Source organism: Zootoca vivipara, chromosome 7 (genome assembly GCF_965207765.1).
Source record: "Zootoca vivipara chromosome 7, rZooViv2.hap1.1, whole genome shotgun sequence".
In the NCBI taxonomy this organism is placed as follows: domain Eukaryota; kingdom Metazoa; phylum Chordata; class Lepidosauria; order Squamata; family Lacertidae; genus Zootoca; species Zootoca vivipara.
In genome coordinates this window covers 53,368,319-53,388,097 of record NC_142590.1, presented here as the reverse complement: position 1 = coordinate 53,388,097, position 19,779 = coordinate 53,368,319, and the positions used below count along the sequence as shown (strand labels likewise).

The window sequence follows — 19,779 nt, the reverse complement described above, 5'->3', positions numbered from 1 at the left end:
CAAAGGTCTGTATAGTTAAAGCTATGGTTTTCCCAGTAGTGATGTACGGAAGTGAGAGCTGGACCATAAAGAAGGCTGATCGCCGAAGAATTGATGCTTTTGAATTATGGTGCTGGAGGAGACTCCCATGGACTGCAAGAAGATCAAACCTATCCATTCTGAAGGAAATCAGCCCTGAGTGCTCACTGGAAGGACAGATCGTGAAGCTGAGGCTCCAATACTTTGGCCACCTCATGAGAAGAGAAGAATCCTTGGAAAAGACCCTGATGTTGGGAAAGATTGAGGGCACTAGGAGAAGGGGACGACAGAGGACGAGATGGTTGGACAGTGTTCTCGAAGCTACAAACATGAGTTTGACCAAACTGCGGGAGGCAGTGCAAGACAGGAGTGCCTGGCGTGCTATGGTCCATGGGGTCACGAAGAGTCGGACACGACTAAATGACTAAACAACAACAACAACAAATAAGCCCAATGGTGCTAGTGGGAGCTTTCCCTCCATATCACTGGCTGCCATTTTGGTGGTTGCCCAGATTGCAGCTAGGGAGCAAATAACCAAACCTCCCCCTTCCTGATGTGATCTCAATGAAAACCAGGACCCTAGTACCTGGTGGTGATACATTTTTTTAAAAAAACAACAACACCCAGAAATGGTTGCTAATTTGCAACTAAAGTAACATCTTGTTTGGCGTCAGTATAGGGTGATACAAAGTTTAAAATTGCCCCATATCCTTCATAAACTGTCATTGAGACAATTTCTTTATTATTCATTGTTAAAGGTAACAGTATTGGCTCATTGTCTTAATTTCACCTTAGATTAAGGTGGTTGTTTTTGCATAAACTTCACCTTAGATTAAGGTGGTCACCTAATTTCACCTTAGATTAAGGTGGTTGTTTTTGCATAAACTTCCTGAAGACAAGAACATCCATTCATTAATCACCAAACAAAAAGTTGTCTTTGGCAACAAATCCAGGATATTACACTGAGTAGCAGAAATTGTAACGAGCAAGCTCCGCTCTTTTCTATGAGTGAAGCTATTGTCACATTTTGTATCACACACATATTCTTGGCACCAAGGTTTTTCAGCCGCAATCACTGGAACTCAGTTCTGGCACCTCTCAGGTGGGTACCATTGGCATCTAAGAGAACAAGGGAAGTGTTCGTGGTGAGTTCCAGCGCCTCTTTTTCTAGAAAAATAGCACTGCTTGGCTCAGAGTTGTCTCAGGACATGTGTCTGAAAGCAACAAAAGCAACCTTCTAACTGAAGCTCCACATGCTTCTCTAAAAAACCATTTACATTTATTGCTGGAAATAGATGCATCTTCCCCTGGCTTCAACTGGCATTTTGTTTTCACACTCTCTGACAATGAATCTCTTTGTTTTTGCTGGTACACAAGTACATATAGTCTTGGGACATTCACATGAGGATATAGGTGCGCTTTTTCTGTGTCACCAGCCTAATAATAGCAAAGATAGTCTTCAAACCTATCTGCCTCCCATATATCTCGTGCACCAATCATTGCCACTTAAGCTCACAATCTCAAAACTGGAAAGAAGCTGCAACTTGTGGCTGTTATTTCATGCACTGAAGTGAAATCACCATGAATCAACATATTTGGATGATTTGGACATGACAAAGGAGCCTCACTGTGGGGGTTTCCTTGTTTTCCCACAGTTGGGCAATGCAAATTCTGGTGTTCATGAGTAGACTCATTACCAGTTGCAATCCTTATATTTGACTACAGGTTGGTATCTGAAGAAGTGTGCATGCGCACGGAAGCTCATACCTATGACAAACTTAGTTGGTCTCTAAGGTGCTGCTGGAAGGATTTTTTTTTTATTTTGTTTCAACTTACATCTGACTTTTGCTATTAATTAACACAGGAGTGAAGTCTTAGGGTTAGGGCTATATTTTCGTGATACATGTAAGCCTCTACTTTCTTGGATTTCAGATTTTCCTTATTTCTTTTAGTGGCCCATCTGCTGCCCTGAGCCCCAGGCCTACCTGGCGGCAAGTCAGTATGTCAAGTCCTTAGTCCAAGGTCAAGCCACGTGTCCAAAGTCCAAATCGAAGCACCATCTGACAGAGATCCTGGAGCATCCAAACTGAGGTCCATCAACATGGGCAGTTGAGAAGACACAGCATCTTAACTCTGCTTCCCTTGTGTACTTTGCATGCTGACTGCAACACCTGGGCTTAATGAGGCATGTGACCCTCACCTGTTCCAATCTTACTCCAGCTGAGGAATCACATCCCTCCTCCCAGAGCTAGCAAACCCCACCTGGCCAGCTAGAGAGCTGGGCTGTGGACTCTTGCCTGCCTCAGCCTCCTGGAGCTCCCCACCCACTGCTCCCTATGCCTCAGAGCCCACCGTGTGAGAATCATTATGGCTCTGGTGATGGGTCCTGCTGCTTTGGTTTCTGTGGACTTGACCTGTATCCCCTCATCATCCTCCATCACCCCATGAGTGCTTCTTATATCAACCTCTCCTTTCCCATCCCCAGCTTGCCCCAGTGTGTCCCAGTCCTAGCCACACCCCTCAGTGGGGTCTTCTTCCTCTTCCCCTTGTCCTGCCAGTTCATGATATCTGCTCTCTGAGCAGGGCCGTCTTAAGGATATCCAGTGCCGTGGTGCGAAATACCTCCGCCCCCCCGCTTGCTAGGCACCATTGGAACAGCGGCTAGCAAGCCTGCTGTTGCAAGGGGATGTGGCGGGAACAGTGCACCGAAAGGAGGCCCTTTGAGGTGCTGCTCCCGCCGCCCTGAACATGAGCAGTGCGCGGGGCTGCTGGGCGCCCCAGCCCAGCGCCCCGATGGGGAGGCGCCCTGGCGCACCGCGCCACTAAGCCAAATGGAAAGGACGGCCCTGTCTCTGAGGCTTTTGATGCCAGATTGAGGTGGTTCTGATTAATTTTATGTTTTCCCCGTCTTGTTATGCAGCTAAACATGTTTTAGTCATATTTAAATGTGTGCATTTTGTGGTGAACCACCTTGTGATATTGAATGAAAATGGAACCATATATATTTTAAACAAAATAAAGAAAAAACTCCCCCGGGGCTTTTTCAGTTCAGTAAATGTGGACAAGTTGGGGTGCCTGCAGAGACAGCAGTGCAGAAATGCTGCAGTGGAGAGAGAGAGAAAACCACATACCACCCTCAGTTGTCTGTTCCCAACAATAAGGAAACATCAACTTTTAAAGGAATTCTGATGTGAGCTCAGAATGAGGAAGAAAAATAGAAGCCTATTTCCAAGAGGAAGATAATTTCTGAGACAGAGTAGTTGTTGGCTCAGCCCTTGTGTTCATCACCACCTGATTGTAGCATGCCTTCGTCACACACACATAGGGGAAATTCTCTTTTGATTTCACAATCAATCTTTTTGGGTGCGAGTAGCTATAAATGCCACAGGCAAAGTGAGCTGTGAGAAATTCTGAGGAGCAACCACCAGCTTTCTTAAGAACAGAAGGGCTGTGCTGAATCTGTACTCAGCATGGGCCGAGCATTCATTCTGGCGTGTAAGTTTGGCTTCAATAGCATGTGTATGTTGGATGTTGTTGTTTTACTAGATTTCACTCATTAAGATATGCTACTGTGAAATGTGCTCTTATTAGGAACGGAGGAGAACTTTGATCCAGTTCATACTGAAAAAGTGAGCATATGTAATTTGCACTTCCCAAAACAATAGGTCAGGCACAGGCAAACTTAGCCCTCCAGATGTTTTGGGACTACAACTCCTATCATCCCTAGCTAACAGGACCAGTGGTCAGGGATGATGGGAGTTGCAGTCCCAAAACATCTGGAGGGCTGAGTTTGCCTATGCCTGCAATAGGTGGACCAAAACATAGGCATCCTTCAAAATGTGTGCCTATCTGAATTTTGCAATGCAGTTCTCCAGTAAAGTAGATTGTACAAAGCATGCAAATTCTCAGGTAAAGTGTGCACATAAATGCATATACAGTATTTGTGAAAATAATATAAAAAATGCATTATCCTGGGGGAAATTGCTTTGCAAGAATGTGTATATTTGGAGAAATTTGTACTAAAATTCTGTTGAGTTTTCATAAGGACTTAAAATCACAAACTGATTTGGATTGAATCCAAAAAGATTCAATTACAGGTGCTACGTTTGCTTGTGCTGACTGATTTGGGCTTCAAGATTAGACCCCATTATTTGAATTATATTCTAAGGTACTATTCCACAGCCATAGACAACTTTCTCATGGTGTGGCAGAAGGTTTGTATTAAGTGAATTCTGAAAGAAAAGCAGATGGGAGAATGAGAGAGAGAGGGAGGATCTGCATTTATTGGCTTTCTAAGTGAAGTTTAATTGTAAATTCAAATGTTATACTACACACAAAAGCCTCAAGGAGAATTGGGGCACTCCACCAGTTCCATGAATTACTTTAAGAATAAACCACCAGTAGACTGTGTCAAAAAGGGGACTTCGGTTAATGGTGCAAAGGGTTAAGAGACACACTGGTTGAAATTTCTCCTTCATCACAACTATTAAAGCTTGAGGCCAGAAGCAGTGCCTTCTTTTCCTTCTAGTCATATGATAAAAAGCAAAGACATCCTAACACTTCATTTTCTGTTTGGGAAAATATACCATCCATCACACTCTAATCTTTATCTGAATGACCTCAAAAACCTTCATAACATTCACAATCATTTTAGTTGTTGGTTATTGGGTTAGCGTAAGATGGATGAGAGACTATTCCTCAAGCTCGTTCAATAGCACAGGAAATTAAATATTATTGAAGAGGGGCAAGCTTGAGATTTGTGGGTTATAGGACATGTAGCCAAAATGATATCATTTGTCCTTCATTTTGTATATTCTATTGAGGGATTAAGTACCATTGGTAGCCTACAGTATTTTGTAATACATGGCTGGACCTATTGTAAAGGAACACACTATGATGTTCAGGCATGTGGTTATTTGATATTGGTGTTTTAATCATTAGGACAATTCAACTTGGTGTTTTAGTCTATAAACCATTTTGAATTCATGTACGGGAAATGCTATTAGTGCTAATAATAATGCTATTATTATTAGACAGAGGTCCTTCTCCGTAGTGGCGCTCACCCTGTGGAACACCCTCCCATCAGATGTCAAAGAGAAAAACAACTACCAGACTTTTAGAAGACATCTGAAGGCAGCCCTGTTTAGGGAGGCTTTTAATGTTTAATAGATCACTATGTTTTATTTTTCTGTTGGAAGCTGCCCAGAGTGGCTGGGGAAACCCAGCCAGATGGGCGGGGTATAAATATATTATTATTATTATTATTATTATTATTATTATTATTATTATTATTTATTATCATAACAGAATCAACTTACTGAAAGGTTCCAAAGAATCCAGCTACCTGTCTAATGTCTTCCGTTTTCATTTTTCTCTAGGTTTTGCCATCTTGCTGGTTTTTCACTGCAGTAAGTAACCCTTCCAAGAGTTGTTACTCAGAAAAAGCCAAGTGAAAATCAGACAGAGTAAAGCTTGGATTTGTTGGGCTTCGTTAAGACATTTCCTGTTTTAGAATAGTATACTGCATGTCATGCATGATGGAGCCAGTTAGACAGAGCCAGGTGTCAGCACCTAGCACGAACACCTGGCATTGGTCACCTGGGCATGATAGTTTGAACATACATATGATGCCAATCTAGGCCCGACAGCATTGGCTACCAATTAGTTTCCAGGCCCAAATCAAAGTGCTGGTTTTGACCCATAAAGCCTTAAACAGCTCAGGACCACAGTGTCTTAAAGACTCCCTCTCCCCACAGTCATCATCTGAGGCCCTTCTTTGTGCGTCCCTTCCATCAGAAGACTGGAGGGTGGCAACATGAGACTGAGCCTTTTCTGAAGTGGCTCCCCCTGGAATGGGCCTTTTCTGTAGTGGCTCCCTCTGCAGTGACTCACCTGGTGTCTTTGTCACATATCTTTAGGCACCAGGCAAAAACATTCCTCTTCTCCCAGGCCTTTGGCTAATTAAACAATCCATGGCTTTTTAAAGGGGGGTATTGTTTGCTACTATAGTGTGGACTTTTGGGTTTTTGTATTGTAAACTGCCTTGTGATCCTTGGCAGTAAAGAAATTTATTGATTTATTTAATAATAGGATCAGTTTCAAACTTTGCCCCCCCCTTATATGAAAGGCATAGCTAAATTCTAAAACTGTAAACAACTTGTTTATCTATTTCCTCTCCACTTCTCTACAAATATGGGTGGGCAAATATAGTAATGGAACAAATCCAGCCGCATTATTGATTGAGAAAGGTTGATGAGAGCAAGGCTGTAACCTTAAGGTGTTATGTCCCCACACTGGACCTCCATCATCAGTAAGGCCAGGATGGGTGGATGTTTCTGTGGAAGAAGGGAGGGCAGATCTGACCTTGGGACTCCCTCACCAAGAGTGGGGTTCATTCTCAAACTTGAGAGAGAGAGAGATTGGGGAGGGGGAGATAGTATGCCTCAGTACAAACTCCCAGGAGCTGTAGGAATGCAGAGTTAACAGAATATTACCTCCAGGTAAGTTATTTTGTCAACAATTCCAGGTAATTTTTACATGCACTTTCATCTTTGCAGGCTCTGCTTTCAAACTGGTTTGCTATTTCACCAACTGGGCTCAGTACAGACAAGGTGAAGGGAAATTCCTCCCTCAGAACATTGATCCTAATCTGTGCACTCACCTCATTTATGCATTTGCGGGAATGTCAGAGAACAAGATCAAAACATTGGAATGGAACGATGAAACACTCTACAGGGATTTCCAGAATCTCAAACAAAAGTATGGAGAGGGCCGGGGAGGAAAGATGACTTTTTTGAATTTCCTAGAACTAGGATCTAAACTTGTATGAGTGCTCCCATTTTCTGATAATAGGGAATTCTGGGCTTAAGAATTGTATAGAGTTTGGTTAATGAGATTTGAAGGTGGAAAATGGGTCAAGCCAACACCATTATATAATGCTGTGTCATTCACTGTTTCTAAGGAAGAAGCTTCACTTCCCTGTGGAGGTAAAAGGGGGTGAGACCTAGCTGAGTCTAAGACTCTAACTCTGCGATCTAACCCCTTCATATATACTAACTAGCTCTATGCTTGCTAGTAAGGTTTAAAAGCAATTTCCTGTGCTCCATACCCTCAAACCCTCAAACTACATATGCATGATATGTTTGTGTACACTGTTTTCCATGCAGCTGGGAAATATATGCAGAAAAGCTAGCTTCCATGAGCAGCACAAATGAACTTCACTGGGAATGATCAGAGATATTTGTAAGCTCAGCTGCAAGTTAAAGAAAACCTGAACTCTGTTCCTCTCTTCCCCTCCTATCTAGGAATTCAGGACTGAAGACACTTTTAGCTATTGGCGGATGGACATTTGGAAGTCAAAAGTAAGACTTGCGCATGGGATTTCTAAAAGAGGAACTTCATCATGAGTAGGCAATATGTAATAATGATGGGTGTTTGCTTCAGTCAAATCCTGAATGCAGAACTGAAATACTGTAGCTGCTTCAGAGAGATTTGGGAGAAGTCCACAGTGAAGTGACGTCCCTATGAAGTGATTCAAATTACATCAGGCATTTCCAAATTCCCAAATCAAGGTCCAGACCAAATCTTGTGTTCTGTGCCACTCTATAGCATATCCCATTCCCTCTCCCTTCTCAATAATAATATGCATCATGAAAGTTTCCTGTTGGAATCCTAGAACGCCATCTTTCTATTACATTCATTCATTCATTCATTTTGCATTGCATTGCATTTACTAGATGCCCAATAATGTGTATGTTCTGGCTAGTGTGTAAGGAATTCCAAAATAAATAAAAATAACAGATAACTAAAATGCAAATGATAACAGCACTAAAAGGAAGCTTAAAAATCAAAGTTGGTGACAACGATGCATGTTTTCAGCTTCATTTGTTTTCATAAAGCAAATGAAGGTTAAAATATCAGATTTAAAAGTAAGCATTAGAAAGGGTTTGTCTGACACCAAAAGGTGTTAAGTTCATTAGGCGAACGTTTATAAGAAGGTCATTTCTTTAGTAGCCACCCATCATATTCTGGATGGTGGAAGCACTTAGAGAAGTGTCTTCATAAATGATCTCTGAGCATTTGCAGGGACATACAGGGACTGGTAGTCATACCAATATTGTAGCATCAAACTGTGATGAGGTTTTAAAGGTCAAAATCAACACTTTGTGATTTGGGCTGGAAGATGATGTATTACCATAATACGCTCAGAGGCAGAGTCCCAGCCAGTACTTGCAGCCATTTCCCTTCCTACTCTCGGTTTATAGACTGTGTTTAAAATGAGCCCCATTTCCAATGCAATACACAGATAGCCAACATGGTGCCCTCCAACTATTATTGAACTACAACTTCCATTAGTCCCAGCCAGTGTTGTCAGTTATCAAAGATGATGGGAGTTGTACTCCAGCAACATCTGGAAGAAGCACATTGCCTACCTCTGAATTACCGTAATTTGAATAAGGCCTGAATAACAGAAACCCAAAATTCTACTCCATCCATGTAGGTTCATAGTTGGCACACCATCCTAAGCTGGTATTTAAAGTTAAGTTGCCAATTTTCACGAAGGCAAATATTATTATTTTTAATTGGGTGGCAATGTTAAGATGTTTTTTTTAAAAAAAAACCTGGAAGAAGGTAAACATGCCTCATCCCCCCCCCCAAATACTGAGGCCAATAGCTTCAGAATAATTTAAAGGTCACAGGACCATGAAATTGAAATACTGAGAACTATGCAGATTAATGTAAATCTTCCATCTCATGTTAACTACAGTGCTGAAAATGCCCACTGAAGCCAGTCCTTCATATTCATCTAACAAAGGCATTACAGTTGGAACATTAACTCTGAGAAGCATATATTCTCAGAATAATCACACACTGTGGTTTAACTCCCAAGTCCATTCTTCGGAGACAAATCAGGTCAGGGACATGCTTTATGGAAGCAAAGCAAAAACAGATTGAGCAATGAAGTTCCTCCCATGGCATGATGGAATAAAAGGAAAGTCTGTTCCTGTGTTACATATTCTACAGGGACACTGCCTGATTTGCCCCGTCTCCAGTTGTAGACCTGTTCTTCATAAGATGGCATTGTTGGTTGGCAGCAGAAATACTGTAAGCACCAGTTATGCTTTTCCAACATTAACAACTACCAGTACACCAGAGTGTGTGTGCTTATGCAGCTAGCCAGTGTGGTAGCCTTCACCCTTCTGGTGCCTTCTGAATGTTTTGGACCACATCTTCCATGCATTGGACTATCGCAGCCATAAACTGTAAGAAATAACTAGGCAAATTTGGTCTTGATGACTGTATTCTCTACCTATCGCGGGTGCTGAAAAATTAGATTTATTTATTTTTTGCATTGGCAGGGGACTATTAGGGGTGGAGTGGAGACTTCCAACATGTACTGCTGATCATTTAACCCTACACAAGCATCTTTGTGGCTTTGGGAGTGATGAGAGGTGCTACAAGAGCCAGCCATGAGCCCAGGTGATGGGTGATGTAACCTCCAGTCTTGGGGTGGGGATGTCCAGATCTGATGGCTCCTCAGGGTCACTGGTAGTGCAGAGATCTGCTGTGGGCCCTGCTCTTCCTAATTTTCTTCTGAGGAGACTCCAGGTTTGAGGTCTGAGCAGAACTGAACCAGGACACCAGGACATAGTGACCTTGCAGTGAAGCAAACAGCAGCATGTTGAAAGACTAAAATCAAACAGTAAACGCTTGTGGGTGGGGAAAGTCTTCTTCAGCAACCACCAGAAAACTAAAAGACAAGGGTCCAGTGGATAACCACAGGGAGGATATTTTGTATTTTTAGCGCCATCACTGTCTCTTGGGTGCCAAACAAAACAGCCATGATGTGTATCTTTTTTACTTGAATTGCTTCCATTCTAGGTTCTCTGCTATGGTAGCTACTCCTGAAACACGTAAGACATTTATTAATTCTGTGATACAATTTCTGCGAAAGTATGATTTCAACGGCCTGGACCTAGACTGGGAATATCCTGGCGCCAGAGGCAGTCCTGCACATGATAAAATGCGTTTCACTTCCTTGGTTCAGGTACAGTAAAACTCAGCAAATCACCATCAACCAGCAGATCACCACCAACCAATTCTACTGTCTGGCTGCAGATTCCAGGGGCAACTTCTGTGCACAACAGGCAATGAATTTAATAGGAGTACCAGGGAGTGCTGCAAAGAGACAATATGAATTATTGTTTTCTCAGTGAAAGGATGGAATCAAGTCACAAGATTCAGTTGTTGTTGTTGTTGTTGTTTAGTCGTTTAGTCGTGTCTGACTCTTTGTGACCCCATAGACCAGAGCACGCCAGGCACTCCTGTCTTCCACTGCCTCCCGCAGTTTGGTCAGACTCATGTTAGTGGCTTTGAGAACACTGTCCAACCATCTCGCCCTCTGTCGCCCTCTTCTCCTTGTGCCCTCAATCTTTCCCAACATCAGGGACTTTTCCAGGGAGTGTTCTCTTCTGATGAGGTGGCCCAAGTATTGGAGCCTCAGCTTCAGGATCTGTCCTTCCAGTGAGCACTCAGTGTCAGATCCCAGACTGAGCCAAGGTGTTGTCCAGAGACCAACCCCTAGATTTGCCTTTGTCTCGGTTATGCAAGGGAAGTTGACGAACCATTCAAGATATCAGAACTGTGTATACAAATAGAGCCCTAGACCAGCAAAACTAAATTATGTGAAATGTGAAGGCCTGTGTATAAATCACCAGACACATCTGGAATGTTTTTTGAGACAATATGGAACAAGGGGCTTAAAGATAGGTTCCTGTGGCTCAAGTAGTGAGCTAATAGGTGGAACCTATAACATACAGGCAAGATAAAGTATTAATATTCTATAAGCTAGCCCTACAGTATGGTCTGAAGGTACATGAGGCTACCACCTTGCTGCAACTAAACAGGTTTGGATCTGGTCATCTGCCTGAATGGGTACCCACCTGAGAACTACATGTACTCTGCCTTGGGTTCCAGAACAGAAGAAAGGTGTGGGATGTAAATGTAATCAAAAGGAGTTTTCAAGTAGTTCTGAGGAAAAGTGATTGAATCAGTAGGTCCCTACCTACACTTCCGCTCTTTACTGAGAAACCTCTTCTGCTTTGATTCAATTTAGATTTCCCTTTTTATTGATTGATTTTAATTTGATTTACTGTATTTCTATGCAGCTTTTCATTCAAATGAATCCCAAAGCAGCTTACAAACAATAAATGACAACATGATAAACCATAATAGAACATCACAAATATAGCATAAATCGTATAAAATAATTAACAAATCATCAATGAAACAATTACAATCTATAAAACAGCAACTGAAAAATAAAGCAAACATCACAATTACAACAGAAGTCATATTATATGATTAACAAATCAATACGGCATTTATAATCTATAAAACAATATTAACAACTTAACAAAATAGCAGCTTTTAAAAAAGCTAAGCACTGTTAAGTTCATGCACACTCTCATAACTCATAATCTTTCACTCTATTTGGTTCATTAAAATAAACATAAAATACACATAATACACGTCAGCTCAACCAAATGCTGTACTAGCTAGGGTCCTCATGTAGTGGGTGATGGAGGAGACAGTGGGGCTCTCAGGCCTACTGCCAGTGGTAAGGTAGGTATTGACTCCAGGTAGCCTGCCCAGGTACCGTTGATGAGGAAATCACCCACATCACTCTCAGTAATAAGGAAATCTAAGATGAGCCTGTCCCTGCTCCAGCTTCTTCAGCTGCATCTTGGCCAACCTGGTGGCAGAGAAGGAGGAGGCTGCTGAGGGTAATGAGGGGGGTGGCTGGTTGAGTCCATCAGGCAGGAGGGAGAGGCCATGATAAACATGCTGTGAGAACCTCAGCAGGATCCTGAAGGCCTGGATGAGCTTGTACCCAATGGCTCAGAGCTGTGTCTCAGTCTTGGTGTCCATGGAAGGCATGAAGCAGAGGGCATCGGCCAGCAGGGGTGAAGCAGGAGGTGTGGGGTGGGCCAAGAAGCTAAACAGTGTGGAAATGGGGGTGCTTCCATCTCCTCCACATCCTTGAGCTTTAAGAGAAGGACAAAAGCAAATGTAATTACTCAACTATTTGCCTTAGGAAATGGTGAAAGAATTCCAGGCAGAAGCACAACAGACAGGAAAGGAAAGGCTGCTGCTGTCTGCTGCTGTGGCAGCTGGGAGGGAAACCATTGACAATGGCTATGAAGTGGACAGAATTTCCCAGTGAGTATGAACCATGAAGGGAAATTAATGGTGGCAACTCACAGGCAACTTGCATTGGATACTTGAGAACCAGTTTAGTCCAATAATTTCAAATCATGGTTGACAAATCATGCCAGTGGGCACATAATTGCCCACAACGCACCCACTCAGGATTCTTATGCTAGAGATGGAATAAACATATTGGAGTTCCCCTTGCAGGTCTCTGGACTTCATTAACCTGATGACATACGACTTTCATGGATCTTGGGAACGCGTTACAGGACATGTCAGCCCTTTGTACCCTGACACTGTAAGTGTTAAATATTTCCTAGCAAATTGTAGCCTCTCATTCTAATTGAAAGTAAAGAAAATGTCCAATGATACAAAGCAAACCCACTATCTCTTGGTCCTCTAGATCAGCCTTTAAAAAGCTCTTCATTCTGTGAAAGGTTTCCAATATGGAACTGGGATAAAGTTATTGGCTGAAAAAATGTACAAAAACAGATTCAATACATATTGAGATACAATATATGAACATTGAGATACAGTATATATTGTGATATAATGCATGCTTAAATGCCATTGTTATGGTTTTGCATAGTTTTAAAAATATTCATCATTGAATAATGTGGAAATGGGGTAGAATAAACTAGTGAATGGATATATGAGAATTTGATACAGACTGGGAAAAGACTTATGTCTCCATCCATAGTCCATTGAGTCATGGCTGGTGGGAAACTACAGGTCTGTGGAGCAACCAGAGATCTGAATAGTAAAACTGGGCAACGTGCATTGATATCATGCTTTCTATCTCATTGCCTCATCAAGGACAATGCTGTGGAGTACTGGAAGGGCAAAGGAGCACCAGCTGAAAAGCTTGTCCTGGGAGTTCCTCTCTATGGACGAACCTTTACCCTTTCTTCCACACAAAATGGGGTTAATGCGCCAGCCTCAGGACCAGGGACAGCTGGCACTTTCACCAAAGAGGCTGGATTCTTGTCTTATTATGAGGTAGGAAAGATGCTTAAATATATATATTGTTAGACTTGCCCCACTTCTCTAAGTGGTGAGATGTTCCAGGAGTAGAGTGCTTATGAAAGTTTGTGTTTTGCAATACTGGGTTGTTGCCAGGGGTTTGTTTTTAGTTTGTGTATAGGTTGTGTATAGGTGGAGGCACTTAAATACTGCAAAAGAAAGTTGCCACATCAGATCTCCAGAGCCCCCAAAACTCACCTCTATTTCGCTCTCCCTTTCTTCTTGTAGACCTATGTTACATCATCCTCGGCTGAAGGAGCAACATATGCCACTTCCCCAGTGTGGTCCATTATTAAAAAAAACTAGCTGTCCAACATTTTGTTCTCATGGGAACACATCTAGTGCTGTAATGAAAAAATCCCATTCCTAATACTTTTGCAGGGCCATTTGTAGTTACTTTATTCCCAGTTACTTTCTTGTGGGTGAAATCAGTTAATCAGTTAATTGCCATGTCTCCCTCTGCACTGTTGGGCCGGGCACTGGGATGGCAGAATCTGGAGGAAAGTGAGGAGAAATAGAGGGTGGGGAGGCTGGAACAGATGGAAGCCCTTCCTTTCCCACCACGTGGTCCCCTCTGGCTCCAGTGTGGAGATAGGACTTCCAGCTGCCGCCCCTCCTGAGCAGGTCTTAATAAGAATTCATTTTCTTATCTAGAATTAAGAGCATCTGCTACTGTGTTTTGATCATGGTAAACCCACTGCCTTTACTTCTCCCCACCCCAATTAACTAATTTCCTCAAACTTATGGACACATACTTCCCTTTTCTGTTCTGCTTTTCATGCCACACACATCCTCAGGTTTGTTGAGAAAGTTGTGGGCAAACTTCAGGACAGGGCTGAGAACACACAATCCATGAAGGTCCCAAGGGGGGTTATTGGGTTGTTGTTTCTGTTTTTATTAGGGATTTTGTGGTTTTATATATTGATTTCATTCTGTGAACAGCCCTGAGGCCCCCGGGTATAGGGTAGTATACAGTGGTACCTTGGTTTGCAACTGCTTTGGATTACAACCGTTTTGGATTACAACCACGTCAAACCCGGAAGTGCGTGTCCCTTTTTTTTTGGATTACAACCCATTTTGGGGGGATTGCAACCAATTTTTGGGGAGAGGCGCCATTGGCGAAAGTTTGCCTTGAGTTACAACCTGTTTTGGTTTGCAACCAGACCTGCGGAACGGATTATGCTTGTGAACCAAGGTACCACTGTATAAATTCAATAAATCATCCTCATCCTCATCATCATCATCTGCACTATACATTTAAAGCATCATACCTCTTTAAAGACTCATGGCTTCCTCCCTGCCAAAGAATGATGGGAAATGTAGTTTCCTAAGGGGGCTGAGAGTTGTTAGAAAACTCTTATTCCTCTCACAGAGCCACAATTCTCAGAGTGGTTTAACAGCCAATTTCTTTTCCAAGGGGCTCCGGGAATTTTAGCTCTGTGAGGGGAATAGGGGTCTCCTAACAACACGTTCGAAAGCACATCAAAGTGCAAGTAGATAAATAGGTACCGCTACAGCGGGAAGGTAAACGGCGTTTCCGTGTGCTGCTCTGGTTCGCCAGAAGCGGCTTTGTCATGCTGGCCACATGATCTGGAAGCTGTACGCCGGCTCCCTCGGCCAATAACGCAAGATGAGTGCCGCAACCCCAGAGTCGGTCACGACTGGACCTAATGGTCAGGGGTCCCTTTACCCTTTAACAACACTTGGCAGCATTAACACTGTACTGTGGCTGATGGAGACTCTTCAAGGTCCCCAGCAGAAGTCTTTCCCAACACCTGTCGTGTGCATGTGCCCTACCACTGAGCTATGGTCCCTCCTCAGGTCAACAACCATTCTCTGTCATATAATATCTTTCCAAAACTTCCTGGAGTAGCGTTAAAACTCCTATTTTGCTTTACTTATTTTAAGGGTTAAGGCACCTGATACAGACAGCTTTAAGAGAAGCCTGTTGCATCAGGCCAATGGCTCATCCAGTCCAGCATCCTGTTCTCATAGTGGCCACCAATATGCCTCTTTGAGACCTGCAAGCTGAGCATGGCCACCTGCAATTTCCACCACCTACCTATTATTCAGAGACACAATGCCTCTGACAGTGGAGGTGGAAGATAGCCATTGTGGCTAGTAGCCATTGGTAGACTTGTCCTCCATGAATTTGTCTCTCTGAAAACCATCCAACTTGGTGGCCATCACTGGTTGGTGAGGGATCACATTCCATAGTTTTACTATGTGCTGTGCAAAGAAGTGCTTTCTTTAATCTGTCCTAAATCTTTCACCATTCAGCTTCATTGAATCTCCATGAATTCTACTGCATGAGAAAGGGAAAAGAACATTTCTCTATCCACTTTCACCGTGTCGTGCATAATTTTATAAACTTCTGTCATGTCATCTTTTCTCTAAACTAAATGCCCCCAAATGCTGAAACCATTCCTCATACGAGGAAACTTGCTCCATCTCCTTGGTCATTTTGACCTGCCCTTCTTGCAATTGCAACAGGCTCTGATTTCTACACCTCTGTAATGGGGAAGTTTTCTAACCTCAAGTGTCTCGATTCAACCATGTGGTAACACGCCCATGCTCTAATCTATTTTGTTTCAGATCTGCAACTTTAATAAAGGTGCTACCACAGCAGTGATTCCAGGGGGGAATGCTCCCTATTCCTTCAAGGGAAACCAGTGGGTAGGATACGACAATGTGGACAGCATTAAAACTAAGGTAACAATTATACATATATTTGCTTTTATCCTTACAAAACATTTAGTGGAGCTCAGTCAATGTTATGCTTCAAAATCGTTACCTAGTAAACATGCTAGCAAGCTACATAATTACTAGATAGGAAAGATACTAGGTTGTTTAAGGACTACTTTTCTGTGTAGAATGCAATTTCCAACAGGAATCAAGGTGTATGGGGCTGCACTGAGGAGGAATGGAGGGAGCTGCCCCCCCCTTTCCCCGAACCTTCCCAAGGGCAGGAGGGCAGTATTGATTTAGAACAGTGGTTTGCAGAGGGGCATAGTCCAGAGGGGAGAAGCTGGGAAATACTGGGTGAGGAACAACTAGAAGAGGAAACACCAAGAGAGAGACAGCTGGCAGATTCAGTGTCCTTGAGCAGTATTCCTGACCCGACCCGAACCCTTTCGCCTAAGACTTGACGGGCTTTGAGAGTGATAGAACAGAAAGCTCAACGGCAACAAGCTCAGATTACCCAATGTAGGTAAACCTTTACTGGGAGCATCACCATTTCTAGAGAGATATGCACTCCTTTGTCTTTCTCTGTGATTATTAAAGAAACTAACTGGTAAGAATGCTCCTTTCATTTGATCTGTTTATTACTGCCACCGGGGGAGAGATCTGATCCCCCAAAGCCTAACATAAGCTGAGGTTTACACTGCACATACTGATTAGGGTGTTGGACCTGGGAGACCATGGTTCTAATTCCCACTCAGTGATAAGCCTCACTGGGTGATTCTGGGCCAGTCACCATCTCTCAGCCCAACCTTCCTCACAGTGCTGTTGTGAGAATAAAATGTGGGAGAGGTAGAACCATGTACACCACTTTGAGTTTCTTGGAGGAAAGGTGGGATATAAATGTAATCAATCAATAGAAACACATGCAGTGGGTAGCTATGGTTCACCATGCTTTCCCAAGGACAAAATGCTTAATGTTGAACAGTAGCAGGGAGTGATGGGGTGGTGTTGCAGAGCTGCTCTCCCAATACTGACATCACTGTCGCTTATATGGGTAGGGTGGGGCGAGGCAGTGGTGAGGTCTGGATTGCATGGATGCCCTGATGGAAGTGCTGGATTGGCTCCAGCCATAAACTGCAGTGATGCTAGTCTCTGGAGGTCAACTCTGTCCCACGACTCCAGCAACTGCTCGTATTGAAATTGTCAGTTGTCATGATGATTTACTTTTGTCTTGGACTTTACTGTTAAAGGCAGCATACCTACAGGCCTCTGAATATTCTAATTTCCTTCTTAAACAGGAGCCATATTCATTGCCTTAGAGTGGTTCTCACCATTATTATTACTCCCATAAGCCTTTGAATCCTTGTTTTCTGTTTCTCTCAGGTCAATTATCTGAAGCAAAACAATCTGGGAGGTGCCATGGTATGGGCCATGGATCTGGATGACTTCAGTGGTTCTTTCTGTGGCCAAGGAGCATACCCACTCCTCCAGACTCTGAAGAGAGAACTTGGCACCACAGGTTAATCCTTTGTTATAATATTTGTTTTTCTTGAAATCCTCAGTCACAAGGCCTGTAAAGAACTAAATATTTACCCAACACTCTTACTTCATTCTGGCTTCCTGTTATATAGCAATAGGTAGTTGCACCCATGATATAAGAAGAAGAAGAAGAAGGAGCTCTGTGAAAAGGGGAGTTTCTTGTCTCCCTTTAGGCCTCTGGCTGTGCTTAAATAAACTTGTTTAACCTAAAACAGCTCTCTTAGGCTGTAAATTTCTCCTCCTCTTCATGCAACACACCAGGGAATGAACGATGAAGGCTGTGTAAGCACATAAGAGCCCAGCTGGATCAGTCCAAAAGCCTACCTATTCCAGTATCCTCTTACAGTGGCCAACCACATGCTTCTGAAATGCACACAAGCAGGACGTGAGAGCACTAGGTCTCTCCTACTGTCCCCCTCCCCCCAGCAACTGTGGGATGCTGCCTCTGATCTTGGAGGCAGCATATTCTCCCCATGACTAGCAGCCATGGGTAGCCTTAGCCTCCATTATTTCATCTACTCCCTACCTTGAAATCCATCTAATATGGTCATCACCATTTCTTGTGGAAGCAAGAAATCACATCATTTAACCAGCTAACCATTTCTGAATTTCCTACCCTTCATTGGGTGACTCCAGGTTCTAGTATTATGAAGGAAGGAGAAAAACATTTTCTCCACACCCTGCCTTCTGTTTTATGAACATTTCCCACACACCACTTCTCTGCACCAAACAGCACTTTCCCTGATTCCTTTTCTACTGATATTGAAAGGTTCTTGTCAGGGATGCTGGTGGTTACCCTCGAGTAACGACGCTCCACACCATCGTGTCTTTAAGACTTTTACTGGTGCATACTTATTTACAGTGCAAGAGATAAGAGAAACATGACTGTTCAGTCTTCATCAGAATCTCACAATGGCACTTTCCGGCTATGCGCCCAGCAAAGCGCCACCCCTTGCTCCTACGGGAGCCGGCATGCCTCAGATCAGGTGTTGGGGGGAAAGGGCGCCTGTCCGATGCTTCTCCGCTGGCCTGTACCGACCTGCTCACTTCCTCCTGCCCTTGACTGGACCCGCTGCTGGAGCTCTGACTGGTTGAGGAGGTGGACTTTATGATGGGGGGGGCTGTTCTCTGTAACTCCGCCCCCTTACAGTTCTCTTTGTGTGTGACTAATTTTACCCCATCCCCATTAAATTTCAACTTTGATTTCAGCACCGTTTAATTTCTTTCATTAATTTGGAACATGTGAAGACCACATTTCCTTGATAGAGCACAATCAAAGGCATACCTCACAGTACAAGCTTAAATTTGCCACAGCATCCTAAAAGTCCATGTGCACAGGACCCTTGCATGCGGTACCAGAAACAAGAAGTCAGCAGAAGAGGCAGTTGCATTGCTGGAGCTATTTTTGAGCATCGGCTCCAGATGTATACAGTATTTTTATTTTAAAAAAATTGCTTTAAAAATGGCTAAACTATCTATGTTATTCTTCTAGCAGCCCTGGCACCAAACCCCAGGCCTCCAGTTCCTGCTGAACCTTCAAGACCTGATCTACCACAACCTGATGCGCCACAACCTGATGCGCCACAACCTGATGCGCCACAACGTGATCCACCTACAGCAGACACCTTTTGCCTTGACAAGGAGGATGGGATCCATGCTGATTTGCAAGATGCCACAAAGTATTATATGTGCACCCACAAAAGGACTTTCAGCATGCCTTGCCCACCAGGGCTAACTTTTAACAACCAGTGCAAATGTTGCAATTATCCTCAATAAAGGGCTTCTAATATAGGCAAACCCCAAAGATGACATTCCGTTGTCTTCAGAGCTAAGTACTTTGCTGTCCCTGTAAAACTGCCTATACTTCCAATATGTTCATCTGCATATTTCTCCGTCTTTAACAAATAATGTTGTATAATCTGCTTCTGCTTTGCACCAAAGAACGACGCACCAGCCAGCAATATATGAGCACTTCATAATAGTTTGCTTGCACAATTTGTAACCACTTGCTCCCTATTTCTGATAATTTTAGCAAAAGAAAATAAACTCATTTCAACTAAAAGTTATTAGAGGCTCGTTTTGTTGCATACCTAGCAGGCAACCAGCTCTATGAATTCATTTTAATAATGACTGCTACTAAAACATGTGTTTAAACATTATCTCTGTTTGGTTCATTAAAAAAACAAGGAACAAATTTAAGATCCAAAAGAATGACATTTCTGCTTTTGCTTTAGTATCTAATAACTTTGCAATTCTTGGCTCTATGTAATGGCATTGGAAACATAGCTGCCAAGTTTTCCC

General features: G+C 43.0%; 1 protein-coding gene across 2 annotated transcripts; it reads left to right on the top strand.

Moving 5' to 3' along the window:
* Positions 1 to 3,380: 3,380 nt before the first annotated feature.
* On the top strand, positions 3,381 to 19,544 carry LOC118088444 (chitotriosidase-1-like). Of its 2 annotated transcripts, none has more exons than XM_035122108.3 (11): positions 3,381 to 3,513; positions 5,397 to 5,426; positions 6,576 to 6,777; positions 7,323 to 7,379; positions 9,901 to 10,066; positions 12,116 to 12,240; positions 12,439 to 12,529; positions 13,048 to 13,230; positions 15,850 to 15,966; positions 17,323 to 17,458; positions 18,974 to 19,544. In XM_035122108.3, the coding sequence occupies exons 1-11, from the start codon at positions 3,489 to 3,491 to the stop codon at positions 19,252 to 19,254; spliced, it is 1,413 nt and encodes a 470-aa protein (XP_034977999.3). In that variant the 5' UTR covers positions 3,381 to 3,488; the 3' UTR covers positions 19,255 to 19,544. The 2 variants fall into 2 exon arrangements, with proteins under 2 accessions (XP_034977999.3, XP_034977998.3); XM_035122107.3 differs by having other exon boundaries at positions 3,385 to 3,513; positions 18,971 to 19,544.
* Positions 19,545 to 19,779: the final 235 nt, after the last annotated feature.

Coding starts and splice junctions, on each gene's coding strand:
- LOC118088444 (XM_035122107.3), top strand. CDS start 3,489: ATGGGCCGAGCATTCATTCTGGCGT. Junction 7,380..9,900: donor TGGACATTTGGAAGTCAAAA/GTAAGACTTGCG, acceptor CTTCCATTCTAG/GTTCTCTGCTATGGTAGCTA. Junction 13,231..15,849: donor GATTCTTGTCTTATTATGAG/GTAGGAAAGATG, acceptor ATTTTGTTTCAG/ATCTGCAACTTTAATAAAGG.